Source organism: Rhododendron vialii, chromosome 7a (assembly GCF_030253575.1).
Source record: "Rhododendron vialii isolate Sample 1 chromosome 7a, ASM3025357v1".
In the NCBI taxonomy this organism is placed as follows: Eukaryota; Viridiplantae; Streptophyta; class Magnoliopsida; order Ericales; family Ericaceae; genus Rhododendron; species Rhododendron vialii.
Genome location: NC_080563.1, coordinates 21,209,622 through 21,222,517, shown reverse-complemented (window position 1 = coordinate 21,222,517; position 12,896 = coordinate 21,209,622). Strand labels below are relative to the sequence as shown.

The window sequence follows — 12,896 nt, the reverse complement described above, 5'->3', positions numbered from 1 at the left end:
AATGGGTGATCTCATTTCACAAAAGTATGGATGCGGTGGATGTACACAAACGGAAGCTCATATTGAAGATGGGTTACTACATGAGGATGACGTGGATCAAGGAAATGCAGCCACATGCCACTTCAAAGCTGCATAATAAATACTTCTATGGATCTATGTTTTCTTCATTTAATTGTCTCGTGTCTTGTCATCCAACTCTATAGTTCTATGTTTTCTTCATTTAGTTGTCTCGTGTCTTGTCGTCCAACTCTATAGTTCTATGTTGTCCAACTCTATAGTTCTATGTTTTCTTCGATTAGTTGTCTCGTGTCTTGTCGTCCTTCTTGAGGACAAGTTTTTTTTATTAGGGTTATTGTTGTCATTTTAATGTCTTTAGTGCGTATAGGGTTTTGAGTCTATAAATAGGTGTCTTGTGACCTCATTAGTTATTTTTTTGATGTATTGATCAAAGAATATAGAGAGCTTTTGCTCCTTGTATCCCATTTTGGGATTTATCTCTCTTATGAATCTATCCCTTGATTTCGTTTGCATCACCCCTCTATCTTTAGAAATATCATCAATTGTTAAGTTATGGGTTTATATGTAATTAGTTGTCATTTACATCTCTTATGTAATTAGATTAGGAGATAAGGGACTAATGTGTACTTACTTTTTACATTTGTATAAGTATAACGTAATGAGAAATAAACCCTTAATTTTTGGATCTCAATCCTGGCGTTAACTCTTCATGGTATCAGAGCTTAGATGACAAACCTAGGGACTGTTCTAGTTGATCTCTGATCTAGGGTCTTTACCATCATCAACGAACCCAGCAGCCCTCGCCGACCTCCGGTGACACTATTCTGACTAACGGCCATGTATACAGTGAAGATCTAGTAGGCCCAATTCCCCTTGTTTCTCTCGGTGCAGAACTATACACCATTGTTGGACTTCTGACAGCCCCACATGTCCACGTAGGCCACTCGCCAGTCATCCTCGACCATCGCCGATCTCCGGCGACCACCGTACGACATCCGACGACCACTGTTTGCTGTCGGATTGAACTGGGTCAGGTATTTCGGCTCCTGTTTTGTGTTTTTTGGAACTGTTTGGTACTGGGTCAGGTGTATCATAAACTGATCGAAGCCTTTGTTAGGATTATTAGGGTTACTTGATTTCCGTTGATATGTCGGGGGATCCAAAAATTGCTTCCGCTAGTACAAATGATGAGTTGAGTCGTGTTGGGACTCTAGATAATTTTTCTCTGGATATTTGCCATATTAAGTTGGATGGTACCAACTATTTGATTTGGTCTCGTACTTTTACCTTGGCTATTGAGGCCAAAGGGATGTCAGAATTCATTGAGGGTCCTGTTACTCCACCTGTTGAGGCGGTTGAACTTAAGAAGTTTAAATCTCGGAAATCGTTAGTCATGACCTGGTTATTTAACTCTATGAGAGCTGATATTCGCCATACTTTCTTGCTGCTTGATACTCCAAATCAGATTTGGACTATTGCAGCCCAGACCTATTCTCAGCAAGGTAATGATGCACAATGTTTTGAGTTGAGAAAGAGGCTTCGTACATTGGAGCAAAATCATCGTTCTGTTGCTGTGTATTTTGCTGACTTGAGTGGAGCTTGGGGGGAATTTGATTACTATCGGGGCTTTCAGGCTGTTTGTGCTCTGGATGCTACTAATTGGCTAAAAAGGATGGAGAAAGAGCGCGTTTATGACTTCCTTGCTGGTCTTGATCTAGAACTTGATTCAATTAGAGTGCAGGTGTTGGGTCGTGTTCCGTTTCCATCCTTGGGAGAGGCCTATTCTATTGTTCAGCAGGAGGAGAGTAGGAGGGGTGCTATGTTGCACCCTCCTATTTCTGATCGTTCTGCCTTGGTTGCTACTCCTCAGGGTCATTTTGGTTATGATAGTGGGCCTATTCTCCAGGGTGGCAAGTTCCAGTCTGGTATTAGCAATGGGCCTCCTGATCGTGCATCACTCCAGTGTGATTATTGCCACAACACGGGTCATACCAGAGATTTTTGTTGGAAGCTACATGGCAAGCCCTCTCGTGGGCGCGGGGGTGGACGCGGTGGCCATGGTCGTGGTCCTGTGCCTTCTTGGGCTCAGGCCCATGTTTCGGAGTCTACAGTTAGCACCTTGCCTGATTCTGGGGTCAGTTCTGGGATTCAGGCATCATCTGATCATGTTAGTGGTTTCTCTCAGGGGGAGATACAAACTCTCAGGCGCCTTATGGGTCGGGCTGATTCTCCATCTACTATAGCTTCCTCTTCCACAGCAGCTCCTACTTCATCCTATTTTGCTCACACAGGTATACCGGCTAGTGCATTTACTGCCTCTTCTGCTATTCCTTGGATTATAGATTCTGGTGCCTCAGATCATATGACTGGGAGCTCCTCTGTGTTTGATTCTTACTCTACTTGTTCTGGTAAGGATAAGGTCCGAATAGCAGATGGGTCATTCTCTGCTATCTCAGGGAAGGGTTCCGTTCGCTTTTCTCCCTCTATTTCTCTCTCTTCAGTTTTACATATTTCCAACTTTGCCACTAATCTTATGTCTGTTAGTAGCCTCACTTGTTCTGCCAATTGTTCCGTGATCTTTTTTCCTACTCATTGTGTCTTTCAAGAACTGGATACGGGGAAGGTGATTGGCAATGGTAAATCACATGGTGGCCTTTATTTTTTGGAGTTTGCACCTCGTCCACCCATGTCATGTGGTTTTGCTTTGCAAGCAGATACGGGTGCATCTCTTGCTATGTTACATCAGTGGCACCGTAGATCGGGTCATCCATCCTTTAGAATTTTAGAGAAACTTTTTCCTAATTTAACAAGGCATTGTCCTAGGAGTCAGTTTTTTTGTGAAGCCTGTGAGTTTGGAAAACATAAACATTCTTCTTATGCACCTATTAATAAACAGAGTGTGTCTCCTTTTACAGTTATCCATTCTGATGTTTGGGGTCCTTCCCCAGTTACCTCTCTTAAAGGTTTTCGATGGTTTGTCACTTTTATTGACTGTTATTCTCGTGTTACTTGGGTGTATTTACTTAAGTCAAAAAATGACGTCTTTTCTTGTTTTAAATCTTTTTATACCATGGTACGCACTCAATTTGATACGAATATTAAAATTCTCCGTAGTGACAATGAGACTGAGTATATAAATAGAAATTTTAGGGCATTCCTAGAAGAAAATGGCATTCTTTATCAGACGACTTTGTGTTGACACTCCACAACAAAATGGAGTTGCTGAACGCAAGAATCGTCATCTTGCTGAGGTAGCTCGCTCTCTTTTATTCACCATGAATGTTCCCAAATTTTTTTGGGGAGAGGCGATTTTGACTGCTACTTATCTTATCAATCGTATGCCATCTAGTGTTCTTCAGTTCAAAACACCTATTGAGTGTCTTCCTCGCAATTCTCGTGTCACCACTCTCCCACCGTGAGTGTTTGGTTGTGTGTATTTTGTTCATGCCCCTCATCCCTCTGGGGGGCAAGTTAGGTCCTAAAGCCCATAAGTGTGTCTTTATTGGGTACTCCCCTATCCAGAAGGGCTATAAATGTTATGATCCTCACTCTAGAAAGTTTTGTCTCTATGGATGTTACTTTTTGAGAAACAGTGTCCTTTTACTCTCCCTCCACTCCATCTCTTCAGGGGGAGCATCGGCAGGAAGAGATGAGGGAGGAAGAGATGTTTACCTCTTTTTATAATCATGGTGAGGGGGAGGGGAAACAATTTAGAGATGAACCAATATCTACTGAAAGAGCAGCTCATGACATTGGTGACAATATTGAGGAACTACCACAACGGCTAAAAGGGTCTAACTTAAAGACCTATATTAGATAGAAGAAAGGCAAGTCCTCATGTGTAATACCACCTTGTCAATTACAATCCCCTGCTCCAGTTTCGGATCTCTCAGCTGACTTATCTGGTAATGAATCTTCTCCTATTGAACCTCCTTTTATTGAGTCTGATAATCTTCCTATTGCTCTTCGTAAAGGTGTTAGGTCATGTACTCAACATCCTATCTCTCAATTTGTCTCTTATGATCGTTTATCTCGTTCGTACCATGCCTTTGTTTCGTCTCTTTCTTCTATATGTATTCCACAGAATTGGCAGGATGCATTCAAAATACCTAAGTGGAAAGAAGCTATGGTAGAAGAGATGACAGTTTTGAAAAAGAATGGCACTTGGGAGCTAGTATCACTTCTAGGAGGAAAGAAATCAGTAGGATGCAAGTGGGTTTTTACTGTTAAGCAGAATGCTGATGGTACAGTTGAGGGATACAAAGCGAGACTTGTTGCCAAAGGTTTTACTCAAACCTATGGTATTGATTATGAGGAGATGTTTGTACCAGTAGCAAAGATGAACACTATACAAGCTCTGCTTTCTTGTGCTGCAAATTTGAATTAGCCCATTCACCAGTTTGATGTGAAAAATGCATTCCTCCATGGTGAGTTAGAAGAGGAGGTGTATATGGACGCACCACCAGGTTTCTCTTCCTCTAAGGCTAAAGGGAAGGTGTGTAGATTAAAGAAGGCCCTATATGGGCTGAAGCAATCACCTAGAGCGTGGTTTGGCAAATTTTGCAAGGCTATGTTGCGGTTTGGATTCAAACAGAGCCATGCAAATCATACTATGTTCATCAATGGAAGTGCTGGTAAAATTGCTGTCTTTATTGTGTATGTTGATGATATAATAATGACAGGCAATGATGAGAATGAAATTCTTAATCTCAAATCTAGTCTAGCTCAAGAATTCGAGATTAAGGATTTGGGATCACTAAGATACTTTCTTGGCATGGAAGTGGCAAGGTCTGATATAGGTATTTTTATCTCCCAACGGAAGTATATACTTGATCTTTTGGAAGAAACAATGTTTTTTTACTCTCCCTCCACTCCATCTCTTCAGGGGGAGCATCGGCAGGAAGAGATGAGGGAGGAAGAGATGCTTACCTCTTTTTATAATCATGGTGAGGGGGAGAGGCTCATGGTGTTTGTGAGCTATTGTGGCTCCAAACCGTGTTACGTGATTTGGGAATTACTGATAATGGTCCTATGAAACTCTACTGTGACAATAAAGCTGCCATCAACATTGCTCATAATCCTGTTCAACATGACAGAACGAAGCATATAGAAATTGATAGGTACTTCATCAAGGAGAAGCTGAGTGCAGGTTTGATATGTATGCCTTTTGTGAGATCTGAAGATCAACTGGCTGACATATTCACAAAAGGGCTTGGTAGCAAGAGTTTTCACCCCATTGTGTTCAAGTTGGGCTTGATTGATATCTTCGCACCAACTTGAGGGGGAGTGTTAAGTTATGGGTTTATATGTAATTAGTTGTCGTTTACATCTCTTATGTAATTAGATTAGGAGATAAGGGACTAATGTGTACTTACTTTTTACATTTGTATAAGTATAACGTAATGAGAAATAAACCCTTAATTTTTGGATCTCAATCCTGGCGTTAACTCTTCATCAACACATTCATCCTGGAGCTGCCCCAATTTTATCACAATACATCGCAATTTGATTAATATTCCTTAAAGTAAACAACATAGAGGGGCATGTGGTTGTCCTTGGGGATTTAGGGTGAAAATGTGAAAGGGCAGTATTTTTGGCATTGGTGGTCGTGCTCTGGAGAGAGAGCCGATAGGTCGGTGTGATCAATGATGCTAGTGCGAGAATGCTAACGGCACTTGTGGTAAGTGTTTGGCGAGCTTTTATGTTTTCCTAGGGAGGGTAAACAAATACTCCCTCCCTTCCTAATTGTTAGTCCACTATTCCATTTTGGGATGTTCCAAAATATTTGTCCCTCTTTAAAAGTCAAGAATCTTAAAAATGCAATTTTCCAAAACTATCCTCATAAATATCTGTCTTTTTTTTTTTTTTTTTTGATAACGCTCATAAATCAATGTTCTTAAATTGAGTCAGAATAAAGGGGGCAATAATGGAAATGACACTTTGAAATTTGAATTAAAGTGTAATCATTGCATGTACTCTTAAATAGTTGGAATCCCCAAAAGTGACTAACAAGTAACAATTAGGAACACAGGGAGTAATAGACAATAGCTAAAGGGCATATTAGTTCTAGAAACTCATTTTGTCAATCATGTGCTGGTCACATGCACATTTCTATCCAAAACCCTAGTAGATTGCTAATAGGAGAAGGGTTAAACACTAAAACCAAATGTATCGAGGGGGTTTAGGGCCCGAGTTTGCACTTATGGGGGCAACTTGGAAACAGGTCATACTTTCGCTGTTTATTGGAATTTACGAACAAGTAAAATAGTTATTTTATTCAAGTTAGGTGTTAAAGTAGAGATTAAATCTACACAAATAAATTGAGTTTTCCAAAGAAATTATTTAGAGTGTTTTGGCCCATCTTGCTACTCTTTGTTTGGCATATTGTCTACTAGATCACATATCTGTACAATGCTTTGTTCTGTTTCCTAGGCATGAACTTGAGGCGGTCTTACATTATCAGTTGTTCCTGATTGCACAGGCTGCTAGAGTCTTTGGGAGTCAATTGGCAGAGTCCATCTTAGAAGGTGATGGCCAACTTGCATTTAAGAAGCTTGCTACTGCCACACTTGAGACATTAATGCCAAGAATTGAAGGTAAGGGAGAGTTTGGACAGGCTAGGTGGAGGCTAGTTCATGCGCCTCAGATCCCCAGTTTGCTTTCTGTTGACCCCACTGTTGATCCTCTTAAATCGCTAGCCAGCAATATTTCATTTGGAACAGAATTTGAAGTTCAACTCGGGAAACGCTTGCAGGTTAAATTTGATTCGTGTTTTATCTGATTGTTTCATTTCTTGATTTATCTGGCTTTGTTTAGTTGTATGATGCTTTTTAGAGAATATTATTGATGAAAGGTGATTGATTCTGGAAGCAAAAACATAAAAAGGAAATTGGGGTCAATTTTGTACTTAAAAGCTTGGGCGAAGAGCTATTGTTGAATATTGATTGGGGGATACGTATCATGTATCTTTTTCATTTTATAAATCATAGCGAGATACGTATTGCGTATCGTAAGATGCATTAATAAAAGGTAATATTCTGACCAAAATAAAATAAAATAAAATAAAAGGTAATATACAATTGAAAGTATACCTTATTTCAATATGAAAATCTGCTGTGTAAATGAAAAATAAGTGTTTTATATACAAAATATATGTTTTTAGTATTGAATTCCAGGCACCTGTAGTCATTTCTATCACATTGAGACTCTTTGGTGCCTTGGTCAAGAGAGGAGAAGAGCCTTATTTGATTCATGCAAAACATGATTGAAATATGTTCTTTCTTCCATTGGAATTCTAATGGATTGAGTTTTGGTTTTCTCCTACCCGTAGTGGGGTCTATCACATTGCTATCTGGTGCCTTAGTCAGGGAGAAGAAGAGCCTGATTTAGGCAAAAAATGATCAAAATATGTTGTTTCTTCTACTGTAGCTCTAATGGATGGAGTTTCTGTTTTTTCTCCAAATGGTTTGAATGTTGTCATAATTAGATCAAACGATTTAGATTAGAATATGGTATGACTTTCTTTTACAATAAGTAATAGTATGATATGTACTAAATCGGGATACGCGCGTATATAATAGGATATGTCATCGTATCATAGGATTCCTATACAAGAAGGATACGGGGTGGGATACAAATAGTTTTTGGTAGCATATGTATCCTTTATCATAGGATACATGTCCAGTCCACAGAAAAAGTGTCTCAAAAATCTGGCTGCTGCATTTTGTGTTTCAAATTGATCTATCGTACCTTACCATGTTCATATATTGCATCTGATACTTTGAAAAGGGCTAAAATAAATGTTTCACATTCTGAGCAATTTTGCTGCGGAGAAGCTGGCATAAACGAATTATAGCTGCTGTTATGGTTTCTGGTTGAGTTTATACGTTAACAAAGAGGTGAAATAGTTTCATTTTCGCGATTGTGATCACACTTGCAAATTTAACCGTACTGGAATATGAAAATAACTGAAATGCTTATTTCTTAAACTAATAGTGGATCAAGTCTCATTGACGTAGAACAATAGGGTCTGAGATTTGAATTGGAGAGATATTGTGAGTGGATTATGATCAACTTTAATCAATAGTCATAGTATTGCTCCTATTGAGGGTAACTTAATTACTTTTTTCCAAAAGAAATATCGCGAAAACTGTGCTACGACTTAACGATCGCTTTCTGTTCTCTGATAGGCAAACAATAGAGTTCAACTTTATAGCATCTACTACATATTTTGCCCCTACGGCCCAAGACTTGGGTTTGATAAATGGTGTGAACTGCCAGTATTACTGTTAATAATAGATAATCATTAGTGCTTTACTGGTATTTGGGAGTGATGCCTTTAAAGAAAATAAACCGTCTGCAGATGGATGGATGAAGATCGTTAAGAAACTGTGGCCAGGCCACAGTAGATTAAGCTAGTCGATGCTGAAGTATTTAAGAAAGCAGATAACATCATTTATCTTTCTCCTTGTTATCCGTAATCATCTCATTTACTGTTTTTATGCTCTTTTCAGGCCTCGGTAGTGCGGCAGATTAAGGATTCTGAGATGGCCATTCAATGGACCTTGATCTACCAGCTTACGAGCCGCTTGCGGGTCCTTCTCCAATCTGCTCCGTCTAAGCGCCTGCTTTTTGAATATTCTACTACATCACAAAATTAACCTCTAGGAACAGGAATGTAGGTTGGTATAGGAATGCAGGATTGGATATCGTATGTATCTCATTACTCTGCTCGGGAATGAATGAGCTTTGTTTGTAAGTTACGGAATTGGTGCTATGTCATTGTTCTTTGCTGAGAAATGAATGAGCTTTTTTTTAGTAGTTTCAAGGGACTCAATGAATGGAAATTCATACGAGTCATTGTCCATGTGCTTACTGGGTACTCTCCTGGCGCTGCTGATATATTTTTCTGTTGTCTATGTACTCTCTGGGATCATCCCTCAGGTTATTCTTCCCGTGCAACTGCTATTTTAATATACTCGTGATCAACAGGCCCCTGCAAGTACAGACACCTTGGATTGGACGTGTGATTTTCTGTCCTGGTGCTCTACTCCCTTGATGCTATTTTCCTTTCTCTTGGCTAATTGTCATTTATTTTGAATTTTTGGTTGGATTGATTTCATGAAAGTCGAAACTTTGAAATTTCTTGGTTTTATATCTATTGAGAGAAAAGAAAGGAAATGGTGAATATAGGAAAAACAGAGATAGTGGAGCCATCGGTGTTCAGGCAAGGAAAATAAGAAGAAAAGGACTACCTCATACTTGTCATTTTCTTGTTTAGCAATGCATAAAAAGTCTCTGAAAGTCATCTTAAATTCTTGTTTAATTTTTTGACAGATCCAAATTTCGGGCATGGCACTGAGAGTTGCAAGTGAAAAGCACATTGCAATGGTTATTTATCCATCACTTGTTTTTACAGGTAAAAGGAAGAAGGCAGACAATATGAAATTGGACAATAAACGAAGTCAACAATGCCTCGAGGGTGTAGACACAACACAAGGATAAAAGATACTGTACTAAGTTACTGCAATACTTGTTGCATTAAAAAAATGTAGATCTGATTCATGAAGCGCCACCGAATAAAAGAGGATGTAAATTTGACCCCGTCTACGCATGTCAGGGTAAATAAAAGTTTGCGTAAATCCATCTTGTCTCAACTTCCTGACTCCTGTATTTGTTTTCTTGGCAGTACTTGCCTCGTTATTTTGATGTTTTTTCATTTTCAGAAACAAGACTTGTGTGTCGATTTCCCTTCTTTCTTTATAGAACTATGCCAAAATTCAAATAGAAAAGTTTAGGCTCTGTTTTGTATAGTTGCTAGTTTTTTGTTTATTTATTAAAAAATAAAAACAAAAAATATATTTGGCGACCTTAATAGTTTTTGTTTATTTGATTTTTTGGCTGCCGAAAGTGTTTTCAAAACAAATGAAAACGGAATTTGTGTTTTTAGAATTTCCGTAAAGTAGTGGAATTAATTATGTATTTTGTAAACAAAAACAGTAATACAAACATGTTTATGGTCCATGTTTTAAAAAATATCGGAAACATAAACAAAAAACTGGAAATAAATTTTTTTTCCCAAAAAGAGCCTTAGCGTTTTTATTTTGAAAAGCAAAGACATGATGGAGTCAGTGAGAGCATTGGAATTAAGAGGTGGTGATGGGTATCGCTAAATAGTATACGGGTGGGGCAAGCACAAAAGGTATCAACCACCGTACCAAACACTCACGCTCTTGACAAGAATCAAACCCTTATATTTCATGTGGAAGATGTGAGGAAGTGTTGTTGGGTTGCAAGCCTGTTGGCACATTGCAATTAAGAGTTGAGAACCTATAATTTAACTCGGGACTATTTATGCTAATTATAAGGCGGACCCAAATTCAGGGCAAAAACTACGGCATCTACCCTCCAAAAGGAGACACCGTAACTCTGATCCAACGGTCGAAATTATGCCACCAGTGCGATTTTAATAAAAAATGACCGGTCAAACCGGTCATCCCAACATCTACTTTGGTATAACAAAACCACTAAATAGTGTAACAAGTATACCTAAAAAGGCATAACATATGAATTTAATGGCATAATATGAGTATAACATTTCCTAAAAATGTATAACACTCATTCAAAATAGGCATAACAAAACAATTAAATGGCATAACAGTTAAGTCATAACAAAATGTGTAACGCTCCGAATTTTGGGTACGTTAAGAGGACAATTTATTGATAACATCAAATGGAGTCTGGCTCTTATTACAACAAATACTCTCACAAGAGTTCAATATTTACACAAATGAAGGGGGTTCTAAGGTTCCTAACTACAGCTCCTCCTTCTTCTCCATCCTAGCCAGCTCCTCAGCTCCAAAAGCCTCCACGGTGAACTACTTATCCTGATTATCTACAAAATCTGACACATTATACCAGCGTCACCACTGATATAATATGTCAGGGTCACCAAAAAGGCAACACCGTGAGCTACAAAGCTCAGCAGAATAATCCCATACCCGCTAACCCATAACTTATAAACAACGTTATAATACAACATCAATTTCCACATGATAAGTATACACACAGTTAATCAATGACACATCCACATTCATTAATCGTCTATCGTTGGTGTCCAAGATTTTCGGGTTTCTCCTACGCGACTCATCGTAGACTATGTCAACAATTTTCATTTACAAAACAACATTTCAAAAGCCATTTGTTTAACACAAAACATTTGCATTGGCTCCGTACCGCGGATAACCAAGCTACACACCCAACCTTAGTTCCGCCGTTCCGGACTCCCGAGTATTCTCACAATGGTTCCGCCGTCCTGGGTTCCTATTGGCACACAAAAAATATTTGCATTGGCTCCGTACCGCGGATAACCAAGCTACACACCCAACCTTGGTTCCGCCGTTCCGGACTCCCGAGTATCCTCACAATGGTTCCGCCGTCCCGAGTTCCCATTGGCACACAAAAAATATTTGCATTGGCTCCGTACCGCGGATAATCAAGCTACACACCCAACCTCGGTTCCGCCATTCCGGACTCCTGAGTATCCTCACAATGGTTCCGCCGTCCCGGGTTCCCATTGGCACACAAAAATATTTGCATTGGCTCCGTACCGCGGATAACCAAGCTATACCTCACCATGGTTCCGCCGCTCCGGGTTCCCGAGTATCCCACAATGGTTCCGCCGCTCCGGGTTCCCGAGTATCTCCACAATGATTCCGTCGCTCCGGGTTCTCATTGGGTTTTTCAACACACACCACACAATGGGCTACCACATCCGGCCACATTGCGGTTTTCAAAAATTCAAAACCTTTTTAAAACACGTCTTTTACATACACACACAACTCACATAATGCCACCAAAAACCAGTCATTATGTTGTTTCAAAAATATTTCCTTCCTCGGAAAACATTTTCCTTCATTAACCACACCCTAGGTGTCATGTTTCTACTTTCTCGGTTCTCGTGTCTCGTTTACATGCAAAGACTCCGCGGCAGGACAAAAATAAGCATGAAATCATTCTAACAAGATCATCCAATTCTATATTACTATTCATGCTCAATCACTACTTATAGCATAACGTCACATATACGGACGCCTTTGGAGTGTATCACTTATGCTTTATTCAAAGCACAACGCCACATGTACGGACGTCCTTGGAGTGAAATCACTTATGCTTTATCACACCACAAATAATACAAGCAATTCATATATGCATACTTATAATCATCTTAAAGATCAAAATACGAATACTTGGATTCACATGGTAAATAACCTACGTATTCATCGAGTAAATATGGTACCTACATTATACTTAGAGATAGTGTATATGGGATTCTACCTTACTTCTTGGCAGTAGTCGGCTACGGAAAGTACGTCGGTGGTCGGACGGAGTAACTTCCTACGGTGGTCTCCGGTAGCTTCGAAAGAGAAAAGTTTCTCTCGAAACTTCTACTTGACTAACACTACTTTACTTTATGGATCGAAGGGTGGTCGAGTGGCGGTTTAGTGGCGGCCTAGGATGAGTTTCTTGAAGAACTCAAGAACAACTCAAGAACATGAAGAACAAAAGAAAGAACAAAGAAAGAACACAATTTTTTCTAGAGAGAGAAGTTGCTAGGTGAAGGTGTGAGTTGAATGAGAAACATGGGGTGCTATTTATAGGGAAAACCTTGGCTCCCTCTCCCTCTCTAATGGCCGGCCCTCTCTATCTCTAAATCCTCCATGGATTTGCTCCATTAAGTCATCAAATCAACCTTTCAACCAAGTCATAGCCCTTTCTCCAATCTTTAGGCCAAATCTTAGGTGTAAGGCTATGAAACCAACTAAGATCTTTAGCCTTTCTAGGTAATTATAACCTAGGTCTAGCTTGTAGTCAAGATC

The 12,896-nt window shown here is 39.5% G+C and overlaps 1 protein-coding gene across 2 annotated transcripts in view; it reads left to right on the top strand.

The window, feature by feature from the left end:
* The window catches only part of LOC131334523 (protein TIC236, chloroplastic), a 69,208-nt gene extending 60,373 nt beyond the window's left edge, over positions 1 to 8,835 (top strand). For both annotated transcript variants that reach the window (XM_058369568.1, XM_058369570.1), the window contains exons 24-25: positions 6,500 to 6,772; positions 8,532 to 8,835. In XM_058369568.1, coding sequence (XP_058225551.1) covers positions 6,500 to 6,772; positions 8,532 to 8,678 — 420 coding nt within the window. In that variant the 3' untranslated portion in view covers positions 8,679 to 8,835. The remainder of the gene's footprint in view (positions 1 to 6,499; positions 6,773 to 8,531) is intronic.
* Positions 8,836 to 12,896: the final 4,061 nt, after the last annotated feature.